Genomic DNA, 12,867 nt, shown 5'->3' with positions numbered 1-12,867 from the left:
CGGGGGTGGGAGTGAATCACCCTACAGAGAGAAATAGTGGAGATAATTAACCCACTTATTATTAAGAAGGACAAAATGGGGGAAACGTTTCCCTTGAAAGTGACTAACACCAGCCCTCCCTCATGCAGGAGAGAGCACAGCCTATTCTTCGTGGAATGGATGAGACAGTCTGACAGTGCTCCCAGGGTATCAAGTGCCCCAAATGCCTAGCAACACCATACATAAATCTTTTCTAGAGGAACACACCCAAATGATTATCACAACTTAGTTTCCAAAGAACATATGCTTACAGTTTAAAAACAAAACATAAACCTATAAGAAAACAACATGTGACAGTGAGTGGAAACAGTTAAGACAATGCCAATTTTTGACCTTGAGAATATCTAAATGAGTGTGTTTATATTTAAATATAAATCTCGAATATACTTTTTGAGAAATAAAAGGGGGTACCTAACAAAGGAACAAAAGATATCACAAGTAACCTACATCTTTGAAAAAGAACCAAAGAGAAATGCTAGAAAAATAATTTCTAATAACTGACATTAGAAACTCAGTACAGGATCTGGCTCAAGATAGCAATGCAAGAGGCTCCTAAGCTCATCCTGCCACAGACACATGGAATCAACAGCTACATACGAAACAACTCCCTCTGAAGGAAATCCAGAAACTACCTGACTCCTACTCAATGGGCAAATGAGAAAAAACCCACATCAAGATAAGTAGGAGAAGCTGAGAAACAATCTCGCCATAAACCCCACCCCTGGTGCAGCAACGCCCAACTGGGAGGGAACTCACTACTCCCAGCTTCTTCCTAAGGAGTGAGGGACTTAGACACCCCCAATCTGGTGCCCCAACTTTTAAGACCTCCACCTGAGAGACAGGTGCCCGCAAGACCAGTGGGGCTTGCATCCGTAAGACCTACAAGGCCATAGGGATCTAAAAGATAGTTCATAAAGGGCTCCCACAGACTCACAATGGCTAACCCCCCAGGCCCAGCACAGAACCAGCAGACTGAAACCTGCCCAGTCTTTCCAGAAAAGAGGCCTATTTGCATACTTTGATAGCTCTGACCTGAGGGGTAGGCTTCTAATCTAACACACATCAAGGGGCTGACTGCATTTTTTGCTCCCTTCCCCCTACAATTAATGTTTTTGACATGATATCTTACAACTTTTTGTTTTGTATATCCCTTAACTACTCACTGTAGATATAGATGATTTTACTACTTGTACTTTAACTTTCCTACTGCTTTGTAATCAACAGAGTTGATTAACTATGTTTACTGTATATTTGCCTTTACCAGTGAGCTTTCTCCTATTGTAATTTTCACATTTCTAGTAGTGGCCTTTTGTTTTTCCGTTAGAGAAGTCCCTTCATCATTTCTTATAAAGCTGGTTTGGTGGTGCTGAACACTTTTAGCTTTTGCTTGTCCATAAAACTTTTCATGTCCCCATCAAATCTGAATGTAAGCTCTGCTGGGTAGAGTACTCTTAGTTGTAGGCTTTTCCCTTTCATCACTTTAAATATATCGTGCCACTCCCTTCTAGCCTGCAGAGTTTCTGCTGAAAAGTCAGCTGGTAGCCCTAGGTGAGTTCCCTTCTAGGAAACTTGTTGCTTTTCCATTGCTACTTTTAATATCCTCTCTTTAACTTTCCTTTTTTTTTTTTTTTTTTTTTTTTTGCGGTACGCAGGCCTCTCACTGCTGTGGCCTCTCCCGTTGCGGAGCACAGGCTCCGGACGCACAGGCTCAGCGGCCATGGCTCACGGGCCCAGCCGCTCCGCGGCACGTGGGATCTTCCCAGACCGGGGCACGAACCCGCATCCCCTGTATCGACAGGCGGACTCTCAACCACTGCGCCACCAGGGGAGCCCACTTTTTTCCATTCTAATTAAAATGTGTCTTGGTGTGATCCTCTTTAGGCTGATCTTGTTTGGGACTCTCTGTGCTTCCTGGACCAACAAATTTCAAAACACACAATGGATAAAACGGCACAATGGATGCATTCCTCAGAAGGATAACTTACCAAAACTGCCTAAAGAAAAAACCTGAATGCTTCTACAACCATTAAAGAAATTAATTCAGTAGTTTAAAATCTTCCTACAAAGAAAATACTAGATCGAGAAAGTTCTAAAAGCGAGGTTTGTTTTTTAATTCTGACATTAAATTTTTCAGAGAAGAGGAAAAGTTCTCCAACTAATTTTATAAAGCTAGTATAGGCATACTCCTCAGAACATTTCCCTGATTAATGTTTTCCCAATAAATTAACTCTTGTATTTAATACTCCAACATCATATAACATATGTATCATTCAAAACAACATTTCAACAGCGTATATAGGAAATAATATATTTAGGACCCAAAACTCAATACATTTTTACCAGTAACAACAACAAAAACAACAACAACAACAAAGGTGTGGGAAATGCCCTGAGTTACATTACAAACACAACTGGCAATATGTTCTCAGCATCATGTGTCAGGAAATCAAAAAACACACTGAATATCAATGAAGGGGATATTCACATAGATGCCAGTAGTGATAAAAGAAGCACTAAAGTATCATCCTCAGTGTGAATCATTCTCTGTCACATTTCCATAGTGCCTTTCATATTTCATATTACCCTTTTTTCCCCTAGTTTTGTATTATAAGAACCAAAAAAGCTGAGGAAATGTTAAAGATTAATGAAAAAGAAGCAAACCAAGCAGAAAAGCAGTAACAATGAAAGAGAATATGTTACTGCTGACAAAGCAACTATTTGTTAACAACTATATTGTTTGGTGATCAGGAAGCAAAGTTATAGACATTTACAGCCTAATGTTATAGTTTGTTATTTAATTGAGGTTTGTTTACTATATTTTAGTTACATTTTAGGAAATTGGTTTGGGTTAACAAGTAACTCATTATAATTTTACCATTTAAAACAGAGGGCAATAGGCTCTCAATTAATATTTTTGCATAGAACATCTGATTTTCATAAACAAATTACTAATATTAAGTAGATATCTGTATAATTCTAATATCAAAACTATCAAAGACAGTATGAGAAAGATAATCACAGTCCCCTCTTGTCCGTAAACATAAATTCTAAACAGAATATTTTTTGAAATGACAAGTTTGGTTTCTTCCAGAAATGTAAGATTGGTTCAACCTTAGAAAATGTATTAATGCAATTCACCTCATAAACACATTGCAGGAAAAAACCCTATGTTCATCTCAATAGAGGCAGGAAAAAAACATTTAATAAAATTCAACATTCACTCATGATTAAAAAAAAAAAAACTACTAGCAAACTAAAAATAGGGCACTTCCCTAACCCAATAAACAAGAAATGCATTAAAATGTTATACACGTCATACATACATGCTGAAACTTTAAGAGCATTCCTTTAAAGCCGTGAACAAGACAAGGATGTCTATTATCACTCTATTCAACATTGCCCTAGATGTCTTAGTCTCAGCATTCACACACACACATGTGTGCATGATCACAAAGTATAAGTAGAAAGAAAGCTTCCACAGATGATATGATTGTTTAAAGGGAAAATCCAAAGAAAATCTACAAATGCTTCTAAATTATAAAAAGTATTCAAATTATTTAATATCTATTGCATATTAAATCAGATCCCTAACACTCAACATAAACAGAATGTCAACCCCATATGGATTAAGCACTTTAAAATGAAATGTGCACCGCTTATATGCAAAAGCTTACTTATGCTCCTGATGAGAAACTGGAATGGCACAAGGAGTGGGGTAAGAAAAACAGCCCACTTCTCACTCTCCACCCCTTACAGGGTGCATTATTTTCTTGCTGCCATAACAAATTAACACAAATTTAGCAGCTTAAAACAACACAAATTTATTATCACAGCTCTGTAGGTTGGAATTCTGTCACGAGTCTCACTGGGCTAAAATCAAGGCATCAGTAGGGCTGTGTTCTTTTCTGGAGACTCCAGGGGAGAATCTGCTTCCACGTACATTCAGGTGGTTGGCAGAATTCAGTTCCATGCAGCTGCAGAAATGAAGTTTCTGTTTCCTTGCTGTCTGTCAGCTGAGGGCCATTCCCAGCTTCTAGAGGCTGTCTGTATTCTTTGGCTTCAAGGATCTTCCCCCTCCATCTTCACAGCTAACAATGGGAGGTTGAGTTCCATTCCTGCCTTCTCTTCTGACACATCTCTGACTCCCCACTTTTCCTCTTCGTTTTTTATCTCCTCATCTCATGGTCCCTCACGTTAATCATATCTGCAAAGCCCCTTTTTTACTATGTAATGGAACACATTCACAGGTTCTGGGGATTAGGGTGTGGACACCTTTGAGGGACCATTAGTCTGCCTACCATACAGAACAAGGAAACCGGGTCTGTTCCATGCTTGCACTAACACTGTATGTCGTTTGTACATCTTTCCGTAACGCCTCTGCTCCAACAGGGTAGAAAATATCCCCCTTTTCTCACGTCCTTTCTGCTTGTGTTGGCTGAATTACTGAATTTTCCTTCCCAGGCTACGTGAGGTCAAAGCAGACAGGAAGATGAAGAATTTAGAATTAATTTCCTAACACCAACATTATCCAATAATTGAAACAAATGCCTCCCCTCTATCTGTTCTTGAACCATCCAGAGTTTAGGGACGAGTTACAAGGGGCAGATAGGAAAGAATGGGGTGGGAACAAAATGTCAAGCCATTCAAAGAAAAACGGCAGCATAGTTCCCCCTTCCTTAAGAACTCAACCCAAGAAGTTTCCATACCTGGGGTGGCAGTCAACAAGGAGAGTCTAGCTCGTGAGAGTCATTAATTGGGTGTCACTATGTACAACACAGTGTGAGATAATTCAACAAACCTTCCTTAATTCTTTAAACTAACCTATGTGGTACATAGGTAAAGGTATTATCATGTAAAATAGGAACCCGGGCTTACAGAGGTGGTCATATACCCAAAAGCACAAGCGTCAAAGAGCTGGATCGAAACCTAGGTCTGCTGGCTGCTCAAGCCCAAGGAAATTTCCTCTCCCTGACTTTCCCTAGCAAGAAGGCAAGACTGAAGTTTGTTATAATCCTCAAACGGTACCCTTCAGTGTATTCAAATGACACTCTTTGAGGTGTCATTCCCCTTCCCCAACCTTTCTCTCCCCAGATGTTACAGAGAATTCCTGATGAAGGACTTAGAGTTATCTACCTGCTTATTATCATACACATTTACTTCTGTATGGTCACTGTCCCTATTGTCCCAACAGTGATGTTATCATTGAGGCCAGTCCTTGGGTGATGATCACTGGGCTATGGGCTTGAATTTTCTTTTTCTTTTCTTCTTCCTTCCTTCCTTTCCTTTATTTCCTCTTTCTCTCTCTCTTTTTTTCATTTCTTTCCTCCCTCCCTCTCTGTCTCTTTCCTCCCTCCCTCTTTCTTTTTCTTTACCTTCCTTCCTTCCTTCCTCCCTCCCTCCCTTTCTTCCCCTGCCTCCCTCTCTTTCTTTCTGCAATAAGCTTCAAAGAAACAAAGCAAGGTGCTGGGATGTGGTCTCTCTGGGTGAGTCTCTATAGGACTCACAGGTGCCAGGAGACCCAGGTGCTAACACACAGTCCTAATCACCGCAGTCTTTATCCCTTCAAGGAGTTATGGTTATCAGCAAGAAAGTAATTAACTACCTCTGCTGTCTTTCGGTGGTAATAATCAATTCTAAACTTCCAGCATAAAATCCCAACTCCTTACCCCAGGTACAAAGCCCTACATGATTCGCTCTTGCCTGTCTCTTCCGCTGCCTCGGACGCCGCCTTGCGCTCCACACGCGGCTCCAGTCACGCTGGCCAAGGTCTAGCTTCTGAGCAACTGAAAGGTGACTAGTCTGAACTGAAATGTACTGGAAGCATAAAATACACACTGAGGGCTTCCCTGGTGGCGCAGTGGATGAGAATCTGCCTGCCAATGCAGGGGACACGGGTTCGAGCCCTGGTCTGGGAAGATCCCACATGCCGCGAAGCAACTAGGCCCGTGAGCCACAACTACTGAGCCTGCGCGTCTGGAGCCTGTGCTCCGCAACAAGAGAGGCCGCGACAGTGAGAGGCCCGCGCACCGCGATGAAGAGTGGCCCCCCGCTCGCCGCAACTAGAGAAAAGCCCTGCACAGTAACGAAGACCCAACACAGCCATAAATAAATAAATAAATCTTAAAAAAGTAAAATAAAATACACACTGGATTTTCAAAACCTAGTAGGCATATAAGAATGTAAGGTATATCACTAATAATTTTATAGTGACCACATGTTGAAATGGTTATACTTACAACATGTTGAGTTCCTCTTAATTTAACTTGTTCCTTTTTAATGTGGCATTTCTAAAATTTTAAAATGACATTCGTGGCTCACACGAGATTCCTACCGGACAGCACGGCTCTATCACATTTTCCCCTCCTTTGTTTCCTTGGCCCTTACACTATCTGGACTTAACAGTGTCCACGTTACCTGTTTAGTGTCTTTCTCACCCAACTAGAACGTAAGAGAGGAACTCTGCCTCATTCATATCGGATTCTCAGGCATTTAGAACAGCGTGAAGCACAGTAAGTACTCAATAAATATTTCTGGAATTAATGACCTTACTCTTCCTCAGCTGGAGACGGTGAGCTCTGTCTGTCCTCTCCCAGAACACGAGGTCTCAAGTCTTTTGGGCTACACCCGCAGCTCAGCGCTGACCGTGTGCTCTTGACACCGGGTGGAGGGGTGGTTGGGTATCCACACTGGAAAAACGCGCTTCCCGCGCGGAAAAAGCTTCCCGCCCGACGCCCCCGCGCTCAGCGAACTCGCGCTCCTCAGAACTCTTTTCCCCGGGCAGCCCCGCCCCTCGGCCCATCAATGGGCACTTCGCCCTCCGGCCGCACGGCGGCGTCTCGCCGGGACGCGGCGGCCGATGGTACAGTCCGTCCTCCCCGCGCGCCTCGAGCAGTGGGTCCTTCCAGTCATAGAAAAGCATTGTGGGAAAGCCGCACGTTCTTTCTAACCTCACCTCTCTTTCAGCCTGTATGGCGGCGGAGGTTCGGACGGTCCCGGGCCTGTGGCCGCTTGGCCTCCGACGGCTGGGGTGCAGGGCAGGAGCGCGCGGCCGCCCTGAGCCTAGTGAGGCTGGCGCCGCGGCCGGGCCGGGTCCGAGGCTCCCGGTTCCTGAACGCGTGTAGGACAGCGGCCTGGTCTGGCCTCCGCCACGTTGTCGGTGAGACCTCAGAAAGCCCAGAAGCGGCCCCGGGTCTGTGTTCCCATGCCGGGAGATGCGGCGAGGGGGGTGAGGGCTTTGGGGTCGATTGGTCATCGACTGTATGTCAGGGAATTTTTAATAGACGCGGGGGTTTCTTGCGTGTGACAGGGAAAGGCCTCACCGTATAACGGCACGTATGCCTACCTTGTCACGGTGGGAAATCAGGTCATCGCAGAAGTGCCATTTCAGATTTAGTTCTTGATAACTGTGTCCTGGTGCAGAACTTGGCGGAAATCGAATGACCATCACCAGCTCTGCAGGCGAGTTTTCATGTTCCTGCAGAACAGATCAGTTGCCTGGAAATTTTAAGGTTTCAGCCATTTGAAAGACGTTAATTTGGTGTTCGTTACCTAGTCGGATGTTGAGTCGTAAAGGAAACTGTTGAGCTGGGCTTAGTTCTTCTCCCAGGTCATCAACACAACAGTTCATCTCAGCCAGCTGTTTTGGGGACCGCAGCTTTGTGCCGCACAGCATTCCTTACGCGGTTTTCTTGCCGCCTTTGTGTTGCCCGTTCACTTTTGGAAACTAGTGGATGAGGTGTCAAAAAAGGCGTAAATCAAACACTTGTGCAGCCTTTTCCTGCCCTAGTATTTGACATCTTTGGTGTAGGAGCTGCACAAGTAACAGTTATACTCCTATATTATGTACACATGTGGTTTTGATTCTGCCAACGTTAAGTGTATGTTTCTCTTAATAGGTTTTAATTTTTGTTCAGGTGAAAGATGGACGCTTGAAGCATAGACTGCTGCTAGCTGACTACTTACTATCTGGGAGCACAAAGATGACCTAAGGTAGGGTGATAGTTTTGAATTAGAAGTTGTCATACAGCAGTTATTTGTGATGTGAATTTTATCTTTCTAGATTGGGGGGCCTTCTCTAGTGGGTATTAATTAGTTATTAAGGGTTCACTAGTGTTAGTACTGCCGCATCTGTAAACAAATAGTTAACTGCAAATGGGATAGCTTCTTCCCAGTTTGTCATGAAATCTTTACATGATTTTATGTGAATTGTAAAAAACCACTTGCCAGATCTCAGGCATGTTTTATGTTGACATTTAAAGTCCAGAAGTGCATAACTTAATCCAGCGAAGAAGCATGTACTGAAAGTTTTTAAGATGTGGTGCGTGTAAATGTCAAATTGAGTGCCTTATTTTTCTTTTTAGGATGTCCTCGGTGAGGAACTTGACAACTTGATCTTCGGGAGTTGCTTAGAGTATTTACAATTTCCAGGATTGCTAAAAAAAATACTGCTTTTGGATAGTCTATAAATGTACATATAAAACAGTGGGGCTATAAATAAAAATTTAATGTGCTTCTTGGAGGTTTGTGTGCTAAGTGATTAACTGCCAGAAAATAGCATTTTTTTACTGAAGGATCATAGGGAGGGTACCTCCCTCTCCCAGCAACTTCAAAATTATGTTAAATCTCAGCTGTTAAGATTAACATTGAGTGATAGCGATCACTGATAGCCTCATGAAATATAGGCTTATGCTAGGCTCCAAGGAGAAACACGTGCTTTCTTGTAGTGCCTCTTGCGTGATGAAGTGAATTAGACTATTTGGTTTCTAGGTCACAGGTGCGCTGTATGTTACTGCATTTTTTTTTTTTTAAGCTAAAAGCAAATCTGCCTTCACTTTGCAGGAAAGAACAAATAGTGTATTCGGGCATTCAAAATATTTATTGAAAGCACTGAACTAGGAGCTGGGAACACAATGGTGCACAAACACAGTTCCTCCCTTTGGAAGCTTACCTTTGTTTAAATGGAGGAAATGTCATCACAATTGAAAACTTCGTGAGACAAATTCCATGTATGATAGGATTTGACCCAGTCAGGGAAACCTGAGAAGGCAGTTAGGACTAAGGGTAGGTAAGTATTTATGCAAGGCAAAGCTGACCCCGTGCCATGTACAGAGGCCTTGAACAAAAAAAATGGGTATGACCATAAGTCCAGATTTCTGACTATTGTAGCTTCTTTCCCTCTAAGTGTCATCATTTAGGTAAGAGTTGAGTGCTTAATGAGGCTTGAAGGTGGCCATTATGGGAGCTCTGGGTGTTACAAAATGAGGCTGAACAGGTAAGAGGCCAGACCACTTAAGGCTCTGTATAAAGGGAAAATCCATGATGGAAATGCACATTTGCAAGAAAAGGGGTGCTGATGGGCCAACTGGAGGCTACTACCACTGTCTATGCGAGAGATGACCACCTTGGACCAGGGTGGTGGTAAAGTTAAGGAAGAGAGATAGTTTATAGCAGATAGGAGTTAGTAATAAAGGATGTGTCCATAATGACTGCTAGGTGTGTAGTCTTGTACATTTGCAAATCCAGCTGGGGAGCAGTATTTTCAACTAGCTCTATTTGAATTGCCTTAGAAATCTAAGTGACCCCTTGGTACTACACTGGTTTTTAGTCTAAGCTATAGAAATAAACTGGGAATAAATGAGATCCACTGGGGTAGTGGAAGAGGGCCTAGATTTGAGATACTCAACTGGAGAGGTAGAACAGCGTGAGCTGCAAAGGATAGTCAAAATGGTAGAAATGGGAAATGCATGAAAGAAACAAAATATTGTAAGGTAGCCTAAAAGTTAACTTGGATTTGGTGACATGAAGGTGATTTTTGAGGTCCACTTTAGTGGACAGATAATCCTTTTTTTTTTTTTTTTTTTTTTTGTGGTACGCGGGCCTCTCACTGTTGTGGCCTCTCCCGTTGCAGAGCACAGGCTCCGGGTGCGCAAGCTCAGCGGCAACGGCTCACGGGCCCAGGCAGGTGGACTCTCAACCACTGCGCCACCAGGGAAGCCCCTATCCTTTTAAGAAACTTGGAATGGGAGAAAAAAGTGGTAGCTGGAGAAGAATTTGTTGGTGTGAAATTTGGTTCGCTTACTTTTTTTAGATGGTAGTCTAGCTGAGAGGAAGCGGCTGAATATATTAGTACTGGAGAGAGCAGGGATGAGAAGGCTGAAGGAGATGGGCTTGAGAGGACAGGTAGAGGGAACAGGAGAAAGGGAAGGACTAGGGTTGATGGCAGCCATGGCGAGGCTTGTCTGTTGGGTAAGGAGAAGATGAAAGATGTCCTGCATGAGTATTCCTGTTTTTCCTGTAGACTGCAATCATCTGCAGAGAGGAAACGTCTGAAATAGTATTTGGGGAGAATTAGCCAGGCAGACTGGAAGGGACCATTTCAGGTAGAGGGTCATGAATTTATAAGCTGAGGTCAACTGAAATCCACACATAGCCTTTTTTTTTCTGAAAGCACAAGACAAGGACACTAGAAATTAAAAGCAGCACTTAACAAACTTTTTTTTAACATTTGCAAATAATCGTTGGAACTTAATGCCACAAAATACGGTATTACAAAGAACATGTGAATAAAAATATCTGCAGTGTGAAAGCGATGCTTCAGTCATGCATTTGTGCGCAGGCAGATCCACCCAGAGTTGGGAAGGACCTTTTCATCCCACTTGGTGTACTACTGCACAGCGAGCCGGCTGCAGTCCAGGATTCCAGAACTTTGAACCGAAGCATCTGGTGTTGGTTGTGGCAGACACAAGATAACTTGGGAGCTTCCAGGAAGGAAAACATGGCATCAAGTGAATAAGTTTTAAAATACTGTCTTTCCAGTTACCAAATAAAAAGGCCCTTAGGCACAAATATACTGTAGTTAAACCTTTAAAAGATGCAACAGACTCCATTATTTTCTTCTGAAGAAACACTTCTGCAGGTCCAAGATACTTGAATAATTATAATTCACAGTTTCAAAGTAAAGGTGGCACACACACCCTTCCCACCCCCCCATCCCTAGCCCTTCACTGGGATTAAGTCTCTATCTTGAGGCGTGAAGCTTGGGTAGTTTTTATTGTTTTTGCTGTGTGTTTTCCAGCCAGATTGCTTGTAGACGTCTGAGATTTTTCTTCAATCAGGCTATCTTTAGACCCGTTTCTTCTCTAGAAAAGAATGCATTTGAAAAATACAGAAAGTAAGATTCAGAGAAGAAACTACAGCCAAATCAATTTTATTAACACAAATACTAAGATTTAAGACATCACGTTGTATTTAGGAAAGGTATGTAATGTCAAAAGCTGTTCAAATATTCCCTTTATTTAAATAGTTATGATAAACAACATGAAGATTATGTTTAAATCTTAAAAAAGTTACTCTTACAGTTACATGCATAACAAATCTTACTCATGAAAATCAGGCATAAATCTCAACCCATTCCCCCAATGAAGTGTTATTTCCATGGTAGTTGCTGCTAACCCAGGCTCTCAGGCCTCCTGCTTTTCCAAGGAGGGGCAGAGAGATGAAGAGCATGGGGAGCTGGGGGTAATTTTTACTTTTCCCTGATTGTATTTTCAGTAGTCACTGAAAGAAACCTGTACAACACAATGCCCTGGGGACCCGCATCACTTGGGGCTAGAGCTCCCTGGTAGCTGCGGTGGCCCCATCCTGGAGAAATGGGAGTGGAGCTGCCAGAGCCTGAGCACCACACCCAGGGCTTCTGGAAGTGGGTCATGTCCTCCCACAGCCACAGGTGGAGGCCCTGAGGATGACACCAAAGTGTCTCTACAGCTCCCTCTTCTGCTTAACAGACCTGCTCTTAGCTCCTTTTAGAGATGGCCCAAGCTGTCAGTAGATCTGGCTAACAAGCGTTATTTCCTTCTGCACAAGTACCTGCCCATACATAATGAGCTACACTCCAGAATTCATTATTTTGAGATTCATTTGGGCTAAAAATAAACTACCCTCTAAGCGGCTGTCTTTCATCTGTTCCTACAGCTGGCTTGATTTGATTTACTCATATTCAGAGAGGCACCGATGGAGCAACAATTCTGCTAAGCATGAGGAGTACAAATCAAGCTAATTTTGGATCGTCCGACGTTATCTGTTTGGGACAGGTTTCTAGGTAACGGGAGAGGGAGGAGGACACCAGAGCATGAGTAAGTCAGGGCAGGGGAATAGAGAGCTAATATATCAGAAGAATCACTACCTTATAAGTTTGTTGAGGGTTGAACCTATGTCTTCTGCCTGCACACCTTAAAGGAATAAGGAAAATGAATCAAAGTCTCTAATCCACCCCACTTTTACCAGGCTTCTGCATGAAAAAGTAAGGTGAGGTATAGGCAGGCCAGGCCACTAGCAGAAATCTGGCATCATTCTGGAACTTAGGAAATGCAGCTTTCCCACTTCCCCATATCATTTGCATCCTTTCTCCACATGGCAACCAGATCAGTTGTTTCCTTTTGGCACTCAATAAAATGCAAACAAACTCTTTACCATGGCATCTAAGGCCCTGCATTATCCACCCTCCTTCCCCTTTACTCTGCTCAGACCTCAAACACCCCGGCCCTTTCCAGCCTCAGCTCTTTCTTCTGCTTCCATCAGCCTTTCACAAATACTCACATGGCTGGCTCCTTCTCTACCTGTGAGTTTCAGCTTTACAGGTCACTTTCTGAGACCGTCTTTGCCCTATCTTTCTAAAGTGAGGTCATATGTTCGTTTTCTAACTCAGACCTTTGTTTCTTCATAATACTTACCTAGTTGTTGTTTTTTAAATTGTTTTACCTGTTTACTTTTATGTATTATGTGTCAAGGCCAGGAGTCAGCAAACATTTTCTGCAAAGGGCCAGATTATAG

The 12,867-nt window shown here is 42.9% G+C and overlaps 1 protein-coding gene, 3 long non-coding RNA genes and 1 other non-coding gene across 10 annotated transcripts in view; 3 read left to right on the top strand and 2 right to left on the bottom strand.

The window, feature by feature from the left end:
• The window catches only part of LOC137220771 (uncharacterized), a 256,549-nt gene extending 249,734 nt beyond the window's left edge, over positions 1–6,815 (bottom strand). Inside the window, exon 1 of the long non-coding RNA XR_010941789.1 lies at positions 6,589–6,815. This is a non-coding gene — a long non-coding RNA (uncharacterized lncRNA). The remainder of the gene's footprint in view (positions 1–6,588) is intronic.
• Positions 6,816–6,967: 152 nt separating this feature from the next.
• LOC137221566 (uncharacterized) lies at positions 6,968–8,557 on the top strand. Its single transcript, XR_010942063.1, has 3 exons — positions 6,968–7,195; positions 7,953–8,028; positions 8,400–8,557. It is a non-coding gene; the product is annotated as an uncharacterized lncRNA (long non-coding RNA).
• LOC137222871 (small nucleolar RNA SNORA13) lies at positions 7,732–7,866 on the top strand. Its single transcript, XR_010942648.1, has one exon. It is a non-coding gene; the product is annotated as a small nucleolar RNA SNORA13 (small nucleolar RNA).
• Positions 8,558–10,447: 1,890 nt separating the features above from the next.
• EPB41L4A (erythrocyte membrane protein band 4.1 like 4A) overlaps positions 10,448–12,867 on the bottom strand; it is a 258,199-nt gene continuing 255,779 nt past the window's right edge. For 4 of the 6 annotated variants that reach the window (XM_067731447.1, XM_067731445.1, XM_067731449.1 and 1 more), the window contains one exon: positions 10,448–11,177. In XM_067731447.1, the coding sequence (XP_067587548.1) occupies positions 11,161–11,177 (17 nt within the window). In that variant the 3' untranslated portion in view covers positions 10,448–11,160. Of the gene's footprint in view, positions 11,178–12,220; positions 12,267–12,867 lie in introns of all 6 variants that reach the window. The other 2 variants (XM_067731446.1, XM_067731448.1) reach the window with 2 other exon arrangements.
• Positions 11,174–12,867, top strand: part of LOC137221567 (uncharacterized) — a 33,555-nt gene continuing 31,861 nt past the window's right edge. Inside the window, exon 1 of the long non-coding RNA XR_010942064.1 lies at positions 11,174–12,136. This is a non-coding gene — a long non-coding RNA (uncharacterized lncRNA). The remainder of the gene's footprint in view (positions 12,137–12,867) is intronic.

Source organism: Pseudorca crassidens, chromosome 3 (assembly GCF_039906515.1).
Source record: "Pseudorca crassidens isolate mPseCra1 chromosome 3, mPseCra1.hap1, whole genome shotgun sequence".
Lineage (NCBI taxonomy): Eukaryota > Metazoa > Chordata > Mammalia > Artiodactyla > Delphinidae > Pseudorca > Pseudorca crassidens.
This window is presented reverse-complemented; position numbering and strand designations above follow the sequence as displayed.